Genomic DNA, 16,183 nt, shown 5'->3' on the forward strand with positions numbered 1-16,183 from the left:
GACAAATTTAATTTTTCGTCCGGCATTTTTTTTTGTCTTTTCGCGCGTCGCTCTCAACAAAACTAGTTTCGTGTGGGTTTTCGGTGTTTCCACTTTTTTCATTATAAATAAATTTAAGATGGAATAAAAAATCTCTATAAATATTTACATACATAAATGGAAGATGGAAAGAGTAAAGAAGTAATTATAATTATTGTAAAACCAGTAGTGAAGGAATCCGTTTTTATTGATGGTTGTAAATTTCTCGGTGTAGAAACATGAAGTGTCATTTCTTCACCTCCTGCCACTTCTACTCTTTGTACCTCCAGACCACAATCTCATCCCATCCCCCCGTCTTTTATTGCCTCTTTTAACAGGTTTTTTTGTAATTGTTATGTTCCTCATCCAGGGACAGGTTTCATGGTACGTCATCCCATTGAACGGTTTTGTTTCCTGTTAACTTTTGAATTTTCGTTTCCGCTCTTCATCTTTACGAACTAGGGAATACAATCTATTATTACTTGAAGTAAATTGAAATGGAAATATTAATTATATGTGCAATTTTTTTTTTCTGAGAAGATGTGAATTTGTGATTTGTAATACCTTAAATAATATTATATTTGCATTCTTCCTCTCTATTTTGTTTTATTATGCGCAACGTTGATGGATTCACCTATGTTTTTATATATAAAATTTTATTTATGTTGTTTCATTGATTTAAAGAAAAGATTTTTTTTATTTATACATATAAATATATGTATGTATTTATGTACATAAATACATATGCATATATATATGTATATATATATAAAAAAAGCAAAGTATATTTATTTTATGTTGAATGTAGTGTGTATATTAAATGGATAAATATTATATATATATAGCATACAATTATATAGCACAAAAAATGATTATATGTGAACAAGAAAGATTGTTATTTATAATCTTCGGATGTTTTCGTTTTAAATAATTCAACTATTTCTTATTTTCTCATAGTGTAAAGAAAAAAAAGGAAACTGAATAAATGTAAAATCGATGAAGATGATGAGAAAAAAAAACTTAATAATAATTACGGAATATTATGATAAGTAATATATGTACATTTGATTGTGTAAGAAGACTTTGTGTTTTTTTTATTTGATTTTTACTCGTTTGAAGCAAACATTTCTGTTTCGACTGCTGCTTTTATTATTTCAACACACACATACACACACACTTCATTTACTTTCCTCCTTCGCGAAATCAAAAGAAAAGTACATTTTATGTCACATTTTTTCTTTTCGAAGACTACTTTGATCGATTCCATTTACCATCCAAACCAATAAAAAAAATAAATTAAACTTTGTTCTCATGACGTGTACGGATCATTTGTTTTATTTACCTGTATTTACTTATCATTTTGCATTTATATCCTTCCTGAGGATAGAACACATACTTTAGTTTGCTTAAGTAACTAAGTTTAAGGTTGGCAGCGCGGCTGTTTTTTTTTTGTTTAAATTTGTTTGTTTTTGTTGTCTATTCCCGTTGCCTTTTTCTCCCCCCGAAAGCTCTTTTAAGGATCATCAGTTGATTATAGTCATCTCTTATCATGAATGTATTTAATTTCTCTTTTCTTATTTCTCATTAGCTCTTCGAGTAGTGAGTAATTATTAATATGATATATAAAATAAATGTGCTGCTAGTCTAATATAAAAATTATATAGTATATGATAAGAATGGAAAATGCGTAATCTAATGTGAAATAGAATCAATTTCTTTACGACTTCTTTCCGGATATTCAAAACTCATAATCATTCGTCCTCCTCGTTATTTTATTATATATATTTATATATTTGTTAATCAACTGATGAAATGATCTTACGTATAGTGAATTTGAACCCGTTGGCATCCATTAAAAATCATGCTCTTAACGATACGAAAACAAAGTATATAATTGAATGAAACACATGAAAATAATGTAATTAATAATAAAAAAAAAATCTAAGTGTGTGGCGTTCACTTTTGTTTCTCTCGAAACTCCTCCCTTACAAAACACTTCCCATCCCTCCTCTTCTGTTCCATTATAACTTGAGAAGCAATTGATGGGACGCCCTGTATATATAAATATTAAATTAATAGAATATTGAATATAAATAATGCACAAATATAATAAAACAGAGCAATTTCTATTTATTTAGAAATAAATATATGTTTAATTACAAAAATTCAACAACAACAAAAAAAAAGCGAAATGAAAATAATTACTATTATACGTTGTGAGCTGAAAATGTTATTGAAAAAAAAAAACTATAAAATTATTATTAAGCAGTATATTTTTGTTTTGAAAAGTTTATTACTGTTTTCACTCTTCCCGAACGCACTGACATACAATATTTTGTTTCTCTTCTCTGTCTCTTCTTACCGTTTTAAGTAAAGAAAAAAGATTTGTTCTTGTATTTCTTCTCTCCTGATGAACTGCCTGTTAATATGAATCTCCTATCTTATTTAATAAAAAGAACATGCATATATGTATATGTATGCATATATGTATTTATATATATATAAGAGAGATGTAAAACTAAATGAAATCTGTAATAAATATGTCTTAATAAAATAAATTGTTGTTTATATTGCCCTAAAAATATAATTCCTTTAACTTTTACTATTTACTATTCAACTAAGTGTAAGGTAAGTAATCAAATAATTTGTTGTTGTTCTTTAACAATTTATTAATACATCAAGCATAGTTACTTTATAAAATGTAATTTTGTTATATAAACATATGTCATTATTTCTAATTTAATTATTGTAAAGCCTTGAATTAACAATCTAAAATTCAAAAACTTTAAAGACCAGTGAGAAATAACAGTATTTTAATTCATTAAGTAACCTATCTGACCTCAATATATTACAAGAAAACCTGCAATAATAACTATTTTATTATATTATGCTTTTCTTGCGTCCAATTTTTTTCAACAATTTAATTGGAATTTTTTCCGACCACTTCCGTCTTTAGCTTCTGCACCAAAGCCTTTCGTAATTTTAACTTTTGCGGCTCGATGTGAGATCCTGGCTCTGAAGACATCAAAACTTCGGCTGCTTTTGCAGATTTAGGACGCACCTTCTTACCTTTTAACTCTCCTCCATCATCAAGATGCTTTTTTCTTGCTTCTTTCTTCAGTGCCACCAACTTGTCGCGTTGCGTTCTCAAGTAATCCTGTCGCTTCTTCAGCTCAACATTATCGACCTTCAATAACAAATTAATTCAGAAACTCGTATATTGTTCATCTTTACCTCCTGCTTCTGTTTTAGGTCAAAAGTAGTTCTCTCCGGTTTTATCATTTCCTCTTCTTCATCGGTTTCGTCCAGTTGTTTCTCTAGAACCGCCTTCTGTGTTGTCAACTTATCCTCTGCACAAATTAAATAATTATTTTTGATGGAAACAGAATAACGTTAAACTTCTGCAAATACCAATAGTTTTCTTCAAAGTTTCCTCCAAATTGAACTTTTCTTTATGCAGATAATTAATTTCTTCTTCCACCTCCACTTCTTCCGTCTTCTCTATTGGAAATTGCCTTGAATATTATCAAATTTGCATTGTTAACATATTACATCTTTTAAATCTTATTACTTGCTGACTTCTTCCAGGATTTCTCGTTCTAAATCTGAGGACTTGACGATTTCCACCGCCGCAGAGGATTCGCCTTCCCTACCTTTTGGTATAAACAGTTCTGGAGTTTTTCCGTATTTGTGCTCGATTAATTCAAGCGCTTGTAGCTGTAGCTCAACATTCTTCTGAGCCATCATCCTTTTGAACATCTGGTAATCGTTGGCTGCCCATATTTGCTCAAAAGTATTCTATTCATATGACAATTCACAATAAACCAGAATTCATAATTTGAATTTTAATGTATACTCACCGGATCGAAGTGGAGAGGAACCGCTTCTTTAGCACCCCTAAAGCATGCAGCTTCAAATTGCTGCGGTGATATCCCAATATCCTCCATGAAGTTACCCAGCATGAAATCAACCTAATTTCGTTTTGTAATAGAAAAAACAAGTTATTACAAAAATGTTTGCTTCATGTGTGATTTTATATTTTTAAATGTCCACTTGATAGTGATATATATTTACCAGATTCTTGAAGTCATCGAAAGCCTTTTTGTATTCTGGATGCTCGGCATCATTTGGCTCAAAAACTGCATTGTTGACGAGAGAAAGCAAAGAAATAAAATGATGTATAAATACAAAGTACTTATTTATTGTGTTTAACTTAGAGATCGTTCTTCGATGAAGCTCTGCAGCGGAGCGTTCCAAACGGGACCGTTGAGGAAGGCGACGAGCGAGTCGAATACCCAGCAGTCCTCTTCAGCCATCTCCAATACTGATTCTCTTGTACACCAGCAGCAATTGCGTTGTTCCTTATACTGCGGACAAGTCGTGTGTGAATCGAAAAGTCTCCATGGGAACAGCAACGGAAATTCACAACAGTATTGCGGTTCGATGCCGCATTCCTGTTGCCTGTTCCATCGATTTACCTACATATTTAATGGTCGAATCCGTGAAAACCATGAAAATTATTACCATCAACGGAAGTACTTTAACCCGAGGTCATCATCTATGAAAATTCCAATGTATTTAGATAAATAATTGCAATTTTAACATTTATAAATCAATATTAAGTGCATGTTCATTTCAGCGTATTAATGACATACGTTATAAAATATCAGATTTCAATAATTGATATACAGTAGCGCCCCATATTGACCCTACTAAGAAAATCATAGTTTTTTTTTTGGCGATTTTGAGGCCCCTTAATTCGATTACGTAATTTTCGTCGGATCTCATCGAAATAGCGATTCGGAGACAGCACGAAGATGTTAGTCGGCTCGTTGGAAAGATGAGACATTCAGTTTTCATATGATGTAATTATCTTAAGGAGTTGTCGAGAAATTTTCGAAAAACTGAAAATAAATCGCAAAAAACGTTTATTCCCTGTTACGTAAAGAACATTATGTAATTTTTTTCATAAATGAATGAAATGCAATAAAAGTTTATTGGTTTTCGAGTTATTAATGAAAATCCTTTTTTTTTTTTCAAAAAAATCCTATTCAAAGGCAAAAAGGCTCGTTGGAAAGGTGAGGTATTCAGCTTTCAATTGTGTAGTCGATTATGTATTTATATTAAGGGATTGTCGAGAAATTCACGAAATACTTAAACAAATCGTAAAAACGGCTTTGTGAGGCCCTATGTGCAACATGATTTTGAACTGATTTTCGAACTGATCACCTTTAATTCGGATTTTCGCCTGTTTCACGAAAATCTGATACGAAAGGTCGTTGGTTCGATCCTCAGCAACCAATAAAAATAGTGGAGGCCGTTAAACACCCACTTTCGGGCTAAAGAGTTTTATATCAATAATAAAAATGATATAAATCTCTTTATTAATTTAATAATTAAAAGAAGAATTCGGAATTTATAATATAAGCAACCATAATAATTTCTTTTATCGCCTTGGCCCTTTTTCTACTATTTTCGGGTTTATCGGCCCCCACAATTTTTGGTTGTTTTTTGAGGATTGAACCAATTTTTTCGTATCGGATTTTCGTGATACACGCGACCCATTAATTTAGTTATATTTTTAAATTTATTTCTGTTTACTTGTATATATTTTTTGTTTAGAGGTTGGCGTCCCTGATTTGAAGATGGAGCTGCCAATTTGACGCGCTAAAAACTTCCTTTTCGAGGCCTCCCTTGTGACAGGTCGTTCTTTTTCCCAACGGAATCCACAAACATCGGCTCCAAGAAGCCTTTTTTTTATTTACAAGTGCAGTGAAAACGTGCCAAAATGCCACCAAAATTCGATCCCACTGAAATTAAATACGGTAAGCTTTATGGAGATAATACATTTACATCCAAACATTCAACGACCCTCAGCAAAATTTGCGCCTCCATCGCCGTGCGTTTGTTGTCATATTTTTGATTGTTTTGTTTTTTATTTCAGTATACTTGAGGTGCGTTGGTGGAGAAGTAGGTGCTACTTCTTCCTTGGCCCCAAAGATCGGTCCTCTAGGTTTGGTGAGTATTACATTTTCATTTATTATTATTTTAACGTTCATAACCTCAAATAGGTTTGGACAGATTTTTGTAAACACATGGATTGAATGGTTGTTATTGTTTTGTTTGTGTAGTCCCCAAAGAAAATTGGTGATGATATTGCCAAGGGAACCGCAGACTGGAAAGGTCTGAAGATCACAGTCCAGCTGAAAATTCAAAACAGACAAGCAGCAATCTCTGTTGTTCCTTCCGCCGCATCCTTAATTATTAAGGCTCTTAAGGAACCCCCACGTGACAGGAAGAAGCAGAAGAACAGTATGTGATCAATTACATGTTTCTTTGGTAAATTTTTAACACATTTTATGTTTATAGTTAAGCACAGTGGTAACATCACCTTTGACGATGTTTTGAGCATCGCCAAACAGATGAGGCCACGTTCCATGGCCCGCGAATTGTGCGGAACTGTGAAGGAAGTTTTGGGAACTGCCCAATCGGTAGGTTGCACCATCGATGGCAAAAACCCACATGACGTTATTGACGAAATCAATGACGGCAGTTTAGAAGTCGCCGATGAATAGACTTTTATTATCTTGGTTTAATAATAATAAAAAAATAAAATTATAATTTGTTTTCATTAGATGGAACTGGGATTCCACGCCTTAAGCACATCTATGCCTAGTTCTTCCACATCCTTGGTACCCTCGCGTGATATTATTGTTCCGTCGTCTTTTGTTACAATGATTTGTGGTATGAATGTTATATTGTAGATTTGTCGCAAAATTCTGAAATGAGATAAACGAACTAGTTTAAATTCTATGGGAGTTATTTAATACTCTCCGCCGGAATCCTCGAAAGGTACAGCATACCAACCGCCATGTCGTTCTTGAAAGTACTTCAACATTTCTGGAGCTGCAGTATCCGAAGATACGAAAATAATTTCAAGTCCAGATTTGCGAGATTTGTTTTCCTATATGTACAACAATGTTAATACCTAAATAATTATCAACATAATAAATATACTTTATAGATGGCCTTCATTTTTGGCAACAGTTGCTTGCATGGACCGCACCATGACGCCGAAAAGTAATAAGCTATGATTTTTCGGTTTTTGAATGCTTTTGCAGCTTCCACCTTTATTCCGCTGCAATTCAGCAATGTACCAGTAGACAAATGTTCCATTAATTTCTGTGTAATGCAAAAAAAAAAACAGTATGAATCTTGTATAGAAAATTATTTTGAGATACAATAGGTATATTAAAGCTTCAGGAATTTATTTATGTACTTTTAACCCTTCAGGCTGCGTTGTGTACAGACGACGAAAAATATACGTTGATTCATTTGACAAGAATGGTTTACAAAAAAAATAAACTGACATTTTGCAGGTATACAAAATTGATTTTCCGTTGATAAATAAAAGTTTGTTGGTTTACGTCATGATATAATATTCTTAGCAAAAATCTTGTCCAAAATATTTTATATTCTAAAGTAGCAAGTTTTCAATGCAAATATGAAACTTAGTAGCTATTAGTATTAATTTCATCATTATTTCTAGATTAAGCTTTAATCAACGTTAAGGTGTAAGGAAATATTTTTAAAAAATATTGAGTCATAATGGGGAATTATAAAAACAACTTGACCACGAAAACGTTTTGGAAGCGCTGGGTTAATGAATATTGATAATAGTAACATTTACTAATTTGCATACGGAGATTTAGTTTACAAAATTATTAAAAACTAACTTAAATATATAAATGCTATATGCAACATATTTAACTGAAGTCAAGGTTTTAATAACATTATTATGTTACGTGATTATATATGGCGTATTCGTAAAAAAGTATATTTAACAATTAAGCGAGGATTGCACGTGGCGCCCTCTATTTTGTGGAATTGAAGTCAGTAATGTCAGAAGCTTTGCGAAGAATTCGCAAGTATTTCATGAATTGAGCTTTTATTTCTGGGCTAGTAGAAAAAGTCGGGGTTCGCGGGGGAAAGTAGCACATGTGAAAAGGAATCAAAAACGTTGCGCCTGACAGGACATCCATACATCCACCCCACTGTTGTGTCAATATTCTCATAATAAAAAGCATTGAAAAAAAAATCATATACATCTCATCACCATACACAAACGAATCACCTAATAAACCACTAGATGAAAGGTTATTAATTATATTTCGCTCTATCCGTCTCTACTAAAAAGTCATAGCAAAATTTAAGAGGTGCCGTGTTTTAGTAGTCTGGCGTACAGCAGCTGCTGTGGAATATTTTGGTAGGTCGGAGGCGGCGGCGGTTTGTATGCAAGTGTCTGCAGTAGAAATTGAACAGGAAGTGAGGTTATGCACGTCATCGACGGTGCAGCGGCGGGGCGGGAAGCGCGGGAGATTTGAAATGATGGCAGCGGATGAGCCGCAGCAGGCGTTCACCCACGACGACGATTTCCATGATATCGTGAACGACAAGGATACGCTGCGGAGAGCGACAGAACGCTTCCTGGTCAACATGATTGACGAGCTTACGCTAGGCATCATCTTCGACACGCACCGCAAGTACAAGACGCGCGCCTTCGATCTGGACGGCGACGGATCTCCCTGCAATGACATTGGAAACGATACCAGCGTTGATATCTTCGGCCAACACAACATGAAGAAGACGCAGGAGTGCGAATGTCCCAATTGCGATAGGGCCGTGGTGGCCGCAAGGTTACATTTCCTCATTATTTTTTCTTTTATATTTTAGTATCTCGCAACGAATGAAAGAATTATTTTAGATGAATTGTTTTTGTTTTAATGTTTCAGGTTTGCGCCACATTTGGAAGCCTGCTTGGGCATGGGACGCAGCAGGTCGAGGAACGCGAGCAGAAGGATCGCCAATAACAATAGTAACAATAACAACAAGGATCGCGATAGCAACATGTACAGCGAGCTACCTAGCGACGATGAGTTCGATGACTCCGGTGACAAGAGGCGGAAGAAGAAGCACAGGAACGGCAACAAGAAAGGAAAAGGTCCTCATTCTTTCCTGTCGCATCTAAAGAACTAAAAAGCGACTAAAGTGTGTGTCGTCTTTCAGGCACGCCTAAAAAGTTGATCAGCGAGACTGAGCCAATTGAGACTACCACAGTCGACATCGAGGGCGACGAGGATGGTGATGTTAGCCTGAAAGACTTCTTGCAGGACAATTCGAACCATTCTTCGCCTGTCGATGTCAGCGCACCTGCCACGCCCAATTCAAACAAAAGCAAGAAGGATAAAAACAAGAATAAGAAGAATAAGCGCGACAGGACATCGCCGAGCACTAGTCTTGAATGATTCAGGGCTTCGCGGTTTTCCTGCGTTCATTTTTCCTTCAATTCCCGATTAGTCAACATAAAGGAATAATCGTACGCCACATGAGGCGTCTCTGTCCATCCATTCTTGTGACAACAGATTGGTTTATAGCCGAAAGCGATTAGACACTGAACTCTGCCAGCTTTCAACAATATTCATGAACGTTATTCAGTTATCCACGATAATTTATGTAACTGCTCATCGGATAATGTTGATAACTACTGACTCAGTTCGTCATGTTTATCTTGTCTTTTCATAATTAATTGTGATTTTTTTTCTCAAGTTATCGTAATTTATTATTACAAATGTTGATACTTGTATATAAAGTAATTCAACAATATTACACAAAAAAAGGTCATTGGTAATATATTGTCGATTTTTTTTATAATAGCAAGTTTTCAACAAAAATCTGGCAGAAAATTAATCGGCGCCATATTACACTAAGTCATTATGTTACATTTTTATATTTGACAATATCATTTTCGGCTGGTATTCGTTGACTATTTATTGAATTGATATTAGTATTTTTCAATTAAAAATGTTAAGAATTCAAATATTCTCATAGATAATGACTTATTCTGCCCGATATCAGTGTCGCCTAAATCGCTTATTAGTAAAGTTCATTTATTGCCCTGTCCAGATATAATATGCCAACTAGGTGGTGTATAAATGTTATTAAAACAACAATATAAAATTTTGTATATAAAAGTATAATCAAAGCGGAACTATGCACATATATGTGTATTATTGTACATTTTTTGAATTGAAATGGTTGTATGTGTATATTATATTCTCAACTACTTACTTCTGTATTTTCTAATTTATGTTTGACGCTAAGTATTAAAAGTGTATGTTATGTTTATGATGCCGACTACCTCAGGAAAATGTGTTTTTTACACTTATAATTTATTGTATTACTGATACGTTTTATTTTTTTATTTGTTTTCATATGTGAACAAGTCTACAATAAAAGCCTGTTCCTACAGATATTTTTATTTTCTTCTTGTAAAATCTATTTCTTTTCATACAATTGAATTGAAACATGTCATTTGTCAGTAGCGCATATTGACCTTACTAAGAAAATCATAACGTTTTTTTGTCGATATTTGGAGGCCCCTTAATTTAAGGCCCCATGAGCGCGCTTACTGCGCCTATTCAATCATGAAAAGCAACAAAATTGCGTAATTTCTGTGTAATCGTTTCTCATCAAAAGAACAAGACATTCAGGAAATACTGAAAATAAATTGCAAAAATAGTCTATTCCCAGTTACGTAAGGAACATTACGTAAATTTTCTTTCATAAAAAAATACGTAAGGGTGGCGCCCATCTAACGCAATCATGAAATGGAACTTAAGTTACGTATTTTTTTTGTAATTAATAAAAAAAAACGTCAAAACTCGGATCACACCGATACAGCAATTTTTAATACAATCCTATTCACTTTTTTCTAATTTCTACAGATCATAGCAGGCTACTCGAAGACAGCACTTATAGTAGATGTACTGACCAAACCACAATGCCGGCAGTTGGAAATGTTGTAGTTTTGTCTTTAATTTGCGTATTCGATTGTTTAATTATTACGAGTGGTAATCGATTAATTTAAAAAAAAAAAACGTGAAGGTAATGCAGCAAATTGAAAAAATATATACAGCAATAGTTAAATAACTGGTTATATTCATATATATTAGAAAATTTACTGTTTTAAAGAATAATTCTTTCAGTTTCGTTTGCTATAAAATTATTAATTAAGTTATTAATGTGTTGGCCGTTTTCGCGAATCAAAACGCAAGTCTCCCCCCCTTGAGTCTCGAAAATGACACAAAATTTCGATTTGCACTAGAAGATTAGGAGTAGCGAGGAGGTATATGAGCTTCTAGCAACGGTCGTTTCTGATTGGTTGTAGAAATTTACGTTTGGAAGAGTGAACAAACTGTCATTGTGACAGCTACTGTCTTTAGTGGATTTCTTGTTTATTCTACATTGTTTTGAATCCAACGTTTAAACTCATTTTAATCTATGTACTTTGTAGATTAACATTCATGTTCAATATTCTCCTAGTAGCAAGTGCTTACCAAAATATAGTCCATTTTCGAAAACGTTGTTTTCCAAACTGTCTATTACCAAAGTATGATAATTGACCAAGCTATAGTAGCTACTGTATTTACATTTATTTCAATCTCTATATTTAAGATCAACATCAATGTCCAAAATTCTTCTGACAGTTGGTGTATACAAAAATACAGGTCATTTTCGAAGACGTTATTTTCCCAAATCATTAGAAATACCAAAGTTTGTTAATTAATTATGAAGACAACCTTTGCAGCTACAAACCAATATTTATGCTAATTTTAATATGTGTATATTCAAGATCAACATTCATGTATAACATTCTTCTGGGACCTCATGTATACGAAAATACAGGCCATTATCTAAAGTATATATGTAGTTTAGTTGCTTGTAGTTTGGGCGCAAAATATTTTTTCTTAAAAATCGCTGTTTGATGTAAAAAAGGATTTTTGTTAATAACTCGAAAACCAATAAAATTGTGTTGTATTTCATGATTATGTTAGACGGGCGCAACTTTTTATGAAAAAAAAAATACGTTATGATTTTCTTAGTAGGGTCAATATGGGGCCTCACAAAGTCATGATGCGCTACTGTGTTATTTTGTAACAAAAATGAATAGTGCTAATAGAAACTAAATATCAAAGTAATACTAAAAAGAAAGGCATGATGCTATTATACTAATATCATCGTAATGTACTTTAATTAAAATAATAAAAGTATATATAAAAAAAGAAATAAATAAGCACCATATTTATAATTTATTCTTAAAACTGGTCAACTGAAGATCTTCTTTCAGTGGCACGTATTTCTCTGAAACAAAATAAAGAAAACAAAAAATGAAAAAAAAAACACTAAATAAGATAATATAAAATATAAATTCTCACCCATATTTCGAATCATATTGACTAGCATTACATTTGGTTTTGTATTATACATCATTTCTCCTTTACTAAAACAAAATCGATACAAAGTAATAAACAATTTCTCATGATTTAGTTAATGCACTTACACTCTTTCTCTATATAGAATATTCATTTTGACTAGAATGCTCAAACAGTGGCCAATACTATCTAGATTCAGTGTATAAGGATGCACAAATTGGTTGGGTTTTGAATTAGCTATACGCTCTATCCGCTCCTGCGAATCTCGCAATATTCTCTTTTCCGGGCAAGAATCAATATTCACCTATTTTACAAATTAATCATTAAGTTAAATTATTCCCATGCGTCTATATTATAATTACATTGTTTATCACGATACAAACTAAATAGTATGTTTGTATGAATGGCATCAGTAGGTTGGCAAAAAGGTCCTGTATTTTCTCGTTCTTACCAATTCCGTAGGTCGTCTCGTCCAATTTTGATATTGCCTCTAAATCCACGCAAGATTCTAGAGATTTCCAAAAATCCTAGAAAACAACTGTATTATATGTATATTCCAATTATTCAAATTACACGTATTAGAATATTAAAGAAAATATTATCATATACTAATTTCAAATTGTATACTCACTTTTTTATTATTATATTCGAATAATACAAATTCATTGGACATCAGAGATCGCAGAAAAACGTAATCATCATATAATCTATCTGGAATAATCAAATTTTAGAATTCAATGGGCAAATTTTACTCAATGTACCTTTGGATACAAGGTGCGTTTCGTAGTTCTTGATGATGGTGACCAGAATTGATTGGTTGATCGTGTAATATAGAACGGGATTGACGTAGATTTGAAGCATCACGAATGGTACTGCCAGTGTCATAGTGGCATCGGAGAGGGCGTGCGCCTTAAACTTGGTACCGTCGGCAAGGATTACCGAGTCCTGAACCAAAGTTATATTTGATTCGTCATCCATCTGAACCAGGTTTTTGTGTACATCGAGAGCGTCCATAATGTTTTCTCGCGGATATTTCAAATTGGACAAAGCACCAAATTTATCTAAAATATTTCTTATCCACATCACGTCCGTCACCAATTCATCGAGTCTCAAAATATTCTTCCTCATTAACAGATTATTGTTCAATACAGTAGCAATCAGATTGAAAGCAGACAAGACAGTCAGATGCTGTTGGGCATTTACAATGTGCTCAGCAAAACTGGAGATTTCTTTCTTCTCGTACGGCCCCAAAATTTGCAAATGCTGTGGGATTAGATGATTTTTAGTTTTATCCAGCCTGGAGCCAAAAAAATCTTTAACAGATATCGGTGAGCCTACGTCTATATAGATGCTGCCGTACTTCTCGTTAACCATGCTAAGCGATTTGAAAAATCCCTACAATTTCATCGATTTAAATCAATATTAACATAACGCTTTAATCATTCATGTATATCCTACTGAAGTGCTTTCCTTTGGTTTCGGAACACCGAGCAATTCGTACGCGAAAAGGCGCTCCTCCATAACGCGATCGTAACTGATGTTGATTGGCACGAAAAGTATATCGGGCACTTCTCCAGTCAGAAAGGCTCTCAGTATCATAGTCAATAAACCTTTGAAAATTAAAAGTTTACTTTATTGTTATAATCTCGGACCCATAGTTTACTAACCGAACTTCGGGGGTAACGATTTACAGCTGCGACTCCGAGTGCCTTCGATGAAGAACTCGATACCCGCAGAATTTTTGGTCACCAATTGATGCACATACTGCCGGAATGTATCCCAGTACAGGTTGTCATCGTTGTAGGAGCGTCGCATGAAAAATGCGCCCGTATTTCGCAGAACGGTACCCATACCCTTCATGCCGTGAAAATCTTCAAGATAAATGAAGTAAAACATAAAATACGCACATTCTAAAGTCACAATTTGTAGTTAAAAGTTGATTCATACCCATGCCAGCTGCAATCGCCGGAATCTCGATGTTTAATGTGAAAAGAAGGTAAGACATCAAGATAAAGTCTGCATAGCTTCGATGACTCGGCACATAAATCACAGGTATTCCACCATCCATGTGACGTCGTAACTACAAAATTAGATATTTTATAATCTTCATATATCAAATACATCATGTAGATATTTACATTCGTTACATTAAAACACGTTTTAATATCGAAACATATAATTTATGTGATTGATTCAGATAAAACAAATTGGGTAAATTTTATACTAAAGTTCACCAAATTCACCAAAATACTAATAATTAAATTAACTAAACAAACAAAATTTACAAATTTTTCAAGAAAAATTATTTAATTTGCAATTTTTATAGAATATCTTTTTTCAATTATGCCAATGTGATAAATAATAATTAACTAAATATAAAAAATATTCTTATGATGAAAGCAAAAATAATTATTTTTTTTTCCACGCGTTCATTACTTATCTCGTTAAAGCATATATTTTAAAATCTCACAATGAGTAATTAATCGATAACGCAATATTTATGGCCATTACGTTACAGAAGCAAATAATTGTTTTTACAACAAAAAAAACCTGAATGTTTGCAGTCACATAACTGTTCAAGGTTTTTGTCTATGTTTAATTACCTATATTGGCAATATCCATTATTAATTTTCTCGTATTGACTCAAAAAAAATAATACTTTAATAGTATTTGTTAGACGCAATTTGCATATTAACATTTCGTTTTGAATAAATTTTAAATGCTGATAATGAAATATAACAGAGTAAATTAATAACTTATAATGAAAAGTTTAATAATGTCCCAAGAAGTTATGTTCATTTTTTTTTGTTAATATTACCCGAATTCGCTTATTTACTTCAAGATATAAACTTTGAAAAATGTTTTAATGAATTTCTATAAAATGCTCTAATATTATTAAGTATATTATATTGTTGAGCCTGACCTGATCTATGCCGTCTGTGTTGAAGTAGATTCCACGACAAACTCGACAACAAACCTTCGTTAAGAACAATCCCAGCCACCTGATGGTTGATGTATGTTTGTTGAAGCCGATTTCATCAAGAATTATTTTGACACGACGCTCGACGTCTTTCGGCGGTAATTCGCTTTTGAAGCTTATCTGGAAAATCTATCCGTTTATATGTTTACTATTTAAAATCGTGTTTGGCCGCACCTCATCGATCAGATCCTGGATCTTCCTGCTTTTCAGCACGAGCATTTTGTGCTGTTTTGGTCCGATCTTGCTGTACTCTTTGCAAGGCGCATAAGGGCTCAGGACTCTAGAGACCCATAAGAAATTGCTGCACTCATTCCGTCTATCCTCCAGGATATCTCTAAACGCGAGAGCACTTCGAATCATCGTACACAGAGAGTTTAATGGTATTTAAAATATAAATATATATGTGTGTATAAATATAAACAATAATAAAGTGGAAAACTTTCAAATAAAATTGTAAATAAAGTGCGGAGAAAAACCGGACAAACTCACGCCGACGACGAGCGTTCAAGTGACAGCTGACAGAAACGACGTCGACGCAGCTGTTGGATCGCGTTGCGCGAGTCCGCCAATTTTGTAGCTTCAAATCAATGTTTCTCTGGGTCTATATCTCAAGCCCGACAACCGAAAGACCGTCTATTGAAATCCCGATGTTCGAAATCCCGGCTGTATTAAAATCCCGACGCTTGAAATCCCGACTACCATAATCCCGACAATCAAAATTCCGACTATATCGAAATCCCGACTACCATAAAAATGTTATTATAGAAATTTATAATAATAAAAGACACTGTCGGGATTTTGATTGTAGGGATTATGGTAGTCGGGATTTTGACATGGTCGGAATTTCGATATAGTCGGGATTTCAAATGTCGGGGTTTTGAGCCAGCCGGGATTTGGAACGTCGAGATTTCGA

The 16,183-nt window shown here is 33.5% G+C and overlaps 5 protein-coding genes across 6 annotated transcripts; 2 read left to right on the forward strand and 3 right to left on the reverse strand.

Moving 5' to 3' along the window:
- Positions 1 to 2,929: 2,929 nt before the first annotated feature.
- LOC108560521 (cilia- and flagella-associated protein 36) lies at positions 2,930 to 4,469 on the reverse strand. Its single transcript, XM_017918094.1, has 7 exons — positions 4,232 to 4,469; positions 4,093 to 4,157; positions 3,879 to 3,989; positions 3,590 to 3,816; positions 3,430 to 3,533; positions 3,253 to 3,368; positions 2,930 to 3,205 (listed from the first exon to the last, which is right to left on the reverse strand). Exons 1-7 carry the CDS (start codon positions 4,332 to 4,334, stop codon positions 2,939 to 2,941), a joined length of 993 nt encoding a protein of 330 aa, XP_017773583.1. The 5' UTR covers positions 4,335 to 4,469; the 3' UTR covers positions 2,930 to 2,938.
- A 1,204-nt stretch (positions 4,470 to 5,673) lies between these two features.
- On the forward strand, positions 5,674 to 6,634 carry LOC108560512 (60S ribosomal protein L12). The gene is made up of 4 exons (XM_017918083.1): positions 5,674 to 5,843; positions 5,963 to 6,036; positions 6,150 to 6,330; positions 6,388 to 6,634. Exons 1-4 carry the CDS (start codon positions 5,807 to 5,809, stop codon positions 6,591 to 6,593), a joined length of 498 nt encoding a protein of 165 aa, XP_017773572.1. The 5' UTR covers positions 5,674 to 5,806; the 3' UTR covers positions 6,594 to 6,634.
- Positions 6,579 to 7,357, reverse strand: LOC108560514 (nucleoredoxin-like protein 2). The gene is made up of 4 exons (XM_017918084.1): positions 7,298 to 7,357; positions 7,036 to 7,200; positions 6,849 to 6,982; positions 6,579 to 6,797 (listed from the first exon to the last, which is right to left on the reverse strand). The coding sequence occupies exons 2-4, from the start codon at positions 7,192 to 7,194 to the stop codon at positions 6,650 to 6,652; spliced, it is 441 nt and encodes a 146-aa protein (XP_017773573.1). The 5' UTR covers positions 7,195 to 7,200; positions 7,298 to 7,357; the 3' UTR covers positions 6,579 to 6,649.
- A 544-nt stretch (positions 7,358 to 7,901) lies between these two features.
- LOC108560516 (SAGA-associated factor 11 homolog) lies at positions 7,902 to 9,603 on the forward strand. Of its 2 annotated transcripts, none has more exons than XM_017918088.1 (4): positions 7,902 to 8,174; positions 8,249 to 8,714; positions 8,811 to 9,019; positions 9,085 to 9,603. In XM_017918088.1, the coding sequence occupies exons 1-4, from the start codon at positions 8,168 to 8,170 to the stop codon at positions 9,321 to 9,323; spliced, it is 921 nt and encodes a 306-aa protein (XP_017773577.1). In that variant the 5' UTR covers positions 7,902 to 8,167; the 3' UTR covers positions 9,324 to 9,603. The 2 variants fall into 2 exon arrangements, with proteins under 2 accessions (XP_017773577.1, XP_017773578.1); XM_017918089.1 differs by having other exon boundaries at positions 8,252 to 8,714.
- Positions 9,604 to 11,875: 2,272 nt separating this feature from the next.
- On the reverse strand, positions 11,876 to 15,798 carry LOC108560511 (dihydroxyacetone phosphate acyltransferase). Its single transcript, XM_017918082.1, has 11 exons — positions 15,445 to 15,798; positions 15,214 to 15,390; positions 14,238 to 14,370; positions 13,958 to 14,161; positions 13,749 to 13,900; positions 13,052 to 13,685; positions 12,922 to 13,001; positions 12,653 to 12,817; positions 12,419 to 12,594; positions 12,294 to 12,358; positions 11,876 to 12,219 (listed from the first exon to the last, which is right to left on the reverse strand). The coding sequence occupies exons 1-11, from the start codon at positions 15,628 to 15,630 to the stop codon at positions 12,161 to 12,163; spliced, it is 2,031 nt and encodes a 676-aa protein (XP_017773571.1). The 5' UTR covers positions 15,631 to 15,798; the 3' UTR covers positions 11,876 to 12,160.
- Between the last annotated feature and the right edge of the window lie 385 nt (positions 15,799 to 16,183).

This window comes from Nicrophorus vespilloides, unplaced genomic scaffold (genome assembly GCF_001412225.1).
Source record: "Nicrophorus vespilloides isolate i.1.1-1 unplaced genomic scaffold, Nicve_v1.0, whole genome shotgun sequence".
NCBI lineage: Eukaryota > Metazoa > Arthropoda > Insecta > Coleoptera > Silphidae > Nicrophorus > Nicrophorus vespilloides.

What these genes read in the sequence shown, in the direction of transcription:
- LOC108560512 (XM_017918083.1), top strand. Translation starts at nt 5,807, where the DNA reads ATGCCACCAAAATTCGATCCCACTGAAATTAAATACG. An exon ending in AGATCGGTCCTCTAGGTTTG is followed by an intron (nt 6,037 to 6,149) that starts GTGAGTATTACA and finishes TTGTTTGTGTAG; the next exon opens with TCCCCAAAGAAAATTGGTGA. An exon ending in CAGGAAGAAGCAGAAGAACA is followed by an intron (nt 6,331 to 6,387) that starts GTATGTGATCAA and finishes TTATGTTTATAG; the next exon opens with TTAAGCACAGTGGTAACATC.
- LOC108560514 (XM_017918084.1), bottom strand. Translation starts at nt 7,194, where the DNA reads ATGGAACATTTGTCTACTGGTACATTGCTGAATTGCAGCGGAATAAAG. An exon ending in AAATGAAGGCCATCTATAAA is followed by an intron (nt 6,983 to 7,035) that starts GTATATTTATTA and finishes TTGTACATATAG; the next exon opens with GAAAACAAATCTCGCAAATC. An exon ending in TTCGAGGATTCCGGCGGAGA is followed by an intron (nt 6,798 to 6,848) that starts GTATTAAATAAC and finishes ATCTCATTTCAG; the next exon opens with AATTTTGCGACAAATCTACA.
- LOC108560521 (XM_017918094.1), bottom strand. Translation starts at nt 4,334, where the DNA reads ATGGCTGAAGAGGACTGCTGGGTATTCGACTCGCTCGTCGCCTTCCTC. An exon ending in ATCCTGGAAGAAGTCAGCAA is followed by an intron (nt 3,534 to 3,589) that starts GTAATAAGATTT and finishes ATAATATTCAAG; the next exon opens with GCAATTTCCAATAGAGAAGA. An exon ending in ACCTAAAACAGAAGCAGGAG is followed by an intron (nt 3,206 to 3,252) that starts GTAAAGATGAAC and finishes TTGTTATTGAAG; the next exon opens with GTCGATAATGTTGAGCTGAA.
- LOC108560511 (XM_017918082.1), bottom strand. Translation starts at nt 15,630, where the DNA reads ATGATTCGAAGTGCTCTCGCGTTTAGAGATATCCTGGAGGATAGACGG. An exon ending in GGCGATTGCAGCTGGCATGG is followed by an intron (nt 14,162 to 14,237) that starts GTATGAATCAAC and finishes TTTATCTTGAAG; the next exon opens with ATTTTCACGGCATGAAGGGT. An exon ending in CAATATGATTCGAAATATGG is followed by an intron (nt 12,220 to 12,293) that starts GTGAGAATTTAT and finishes ATTTTGTTTCAG; the next exon opens with AGAAATACGTGCCACTGAAA.
- LOC108560516 (XM_017918088.1), top strand. An exon ending in AGGGCCGTGGTGGCCGCAAG is followed by an intron (nt 8,715 to 8,810) that starts GTTACATTTCCT and finishes TTAATGTTTCAG; the next exon opens with GTTTGCGCCACATTTGGAAG. An exon ending in CGGCAACAAGAAAGGAAAAG is followed by an intron (nt 9,020 to 9,084) that starts GTCCTCATTCTT and finishes GTCGTCTTTCAG; the next exon opens with GCACGCCTAAAAAGTTGATC.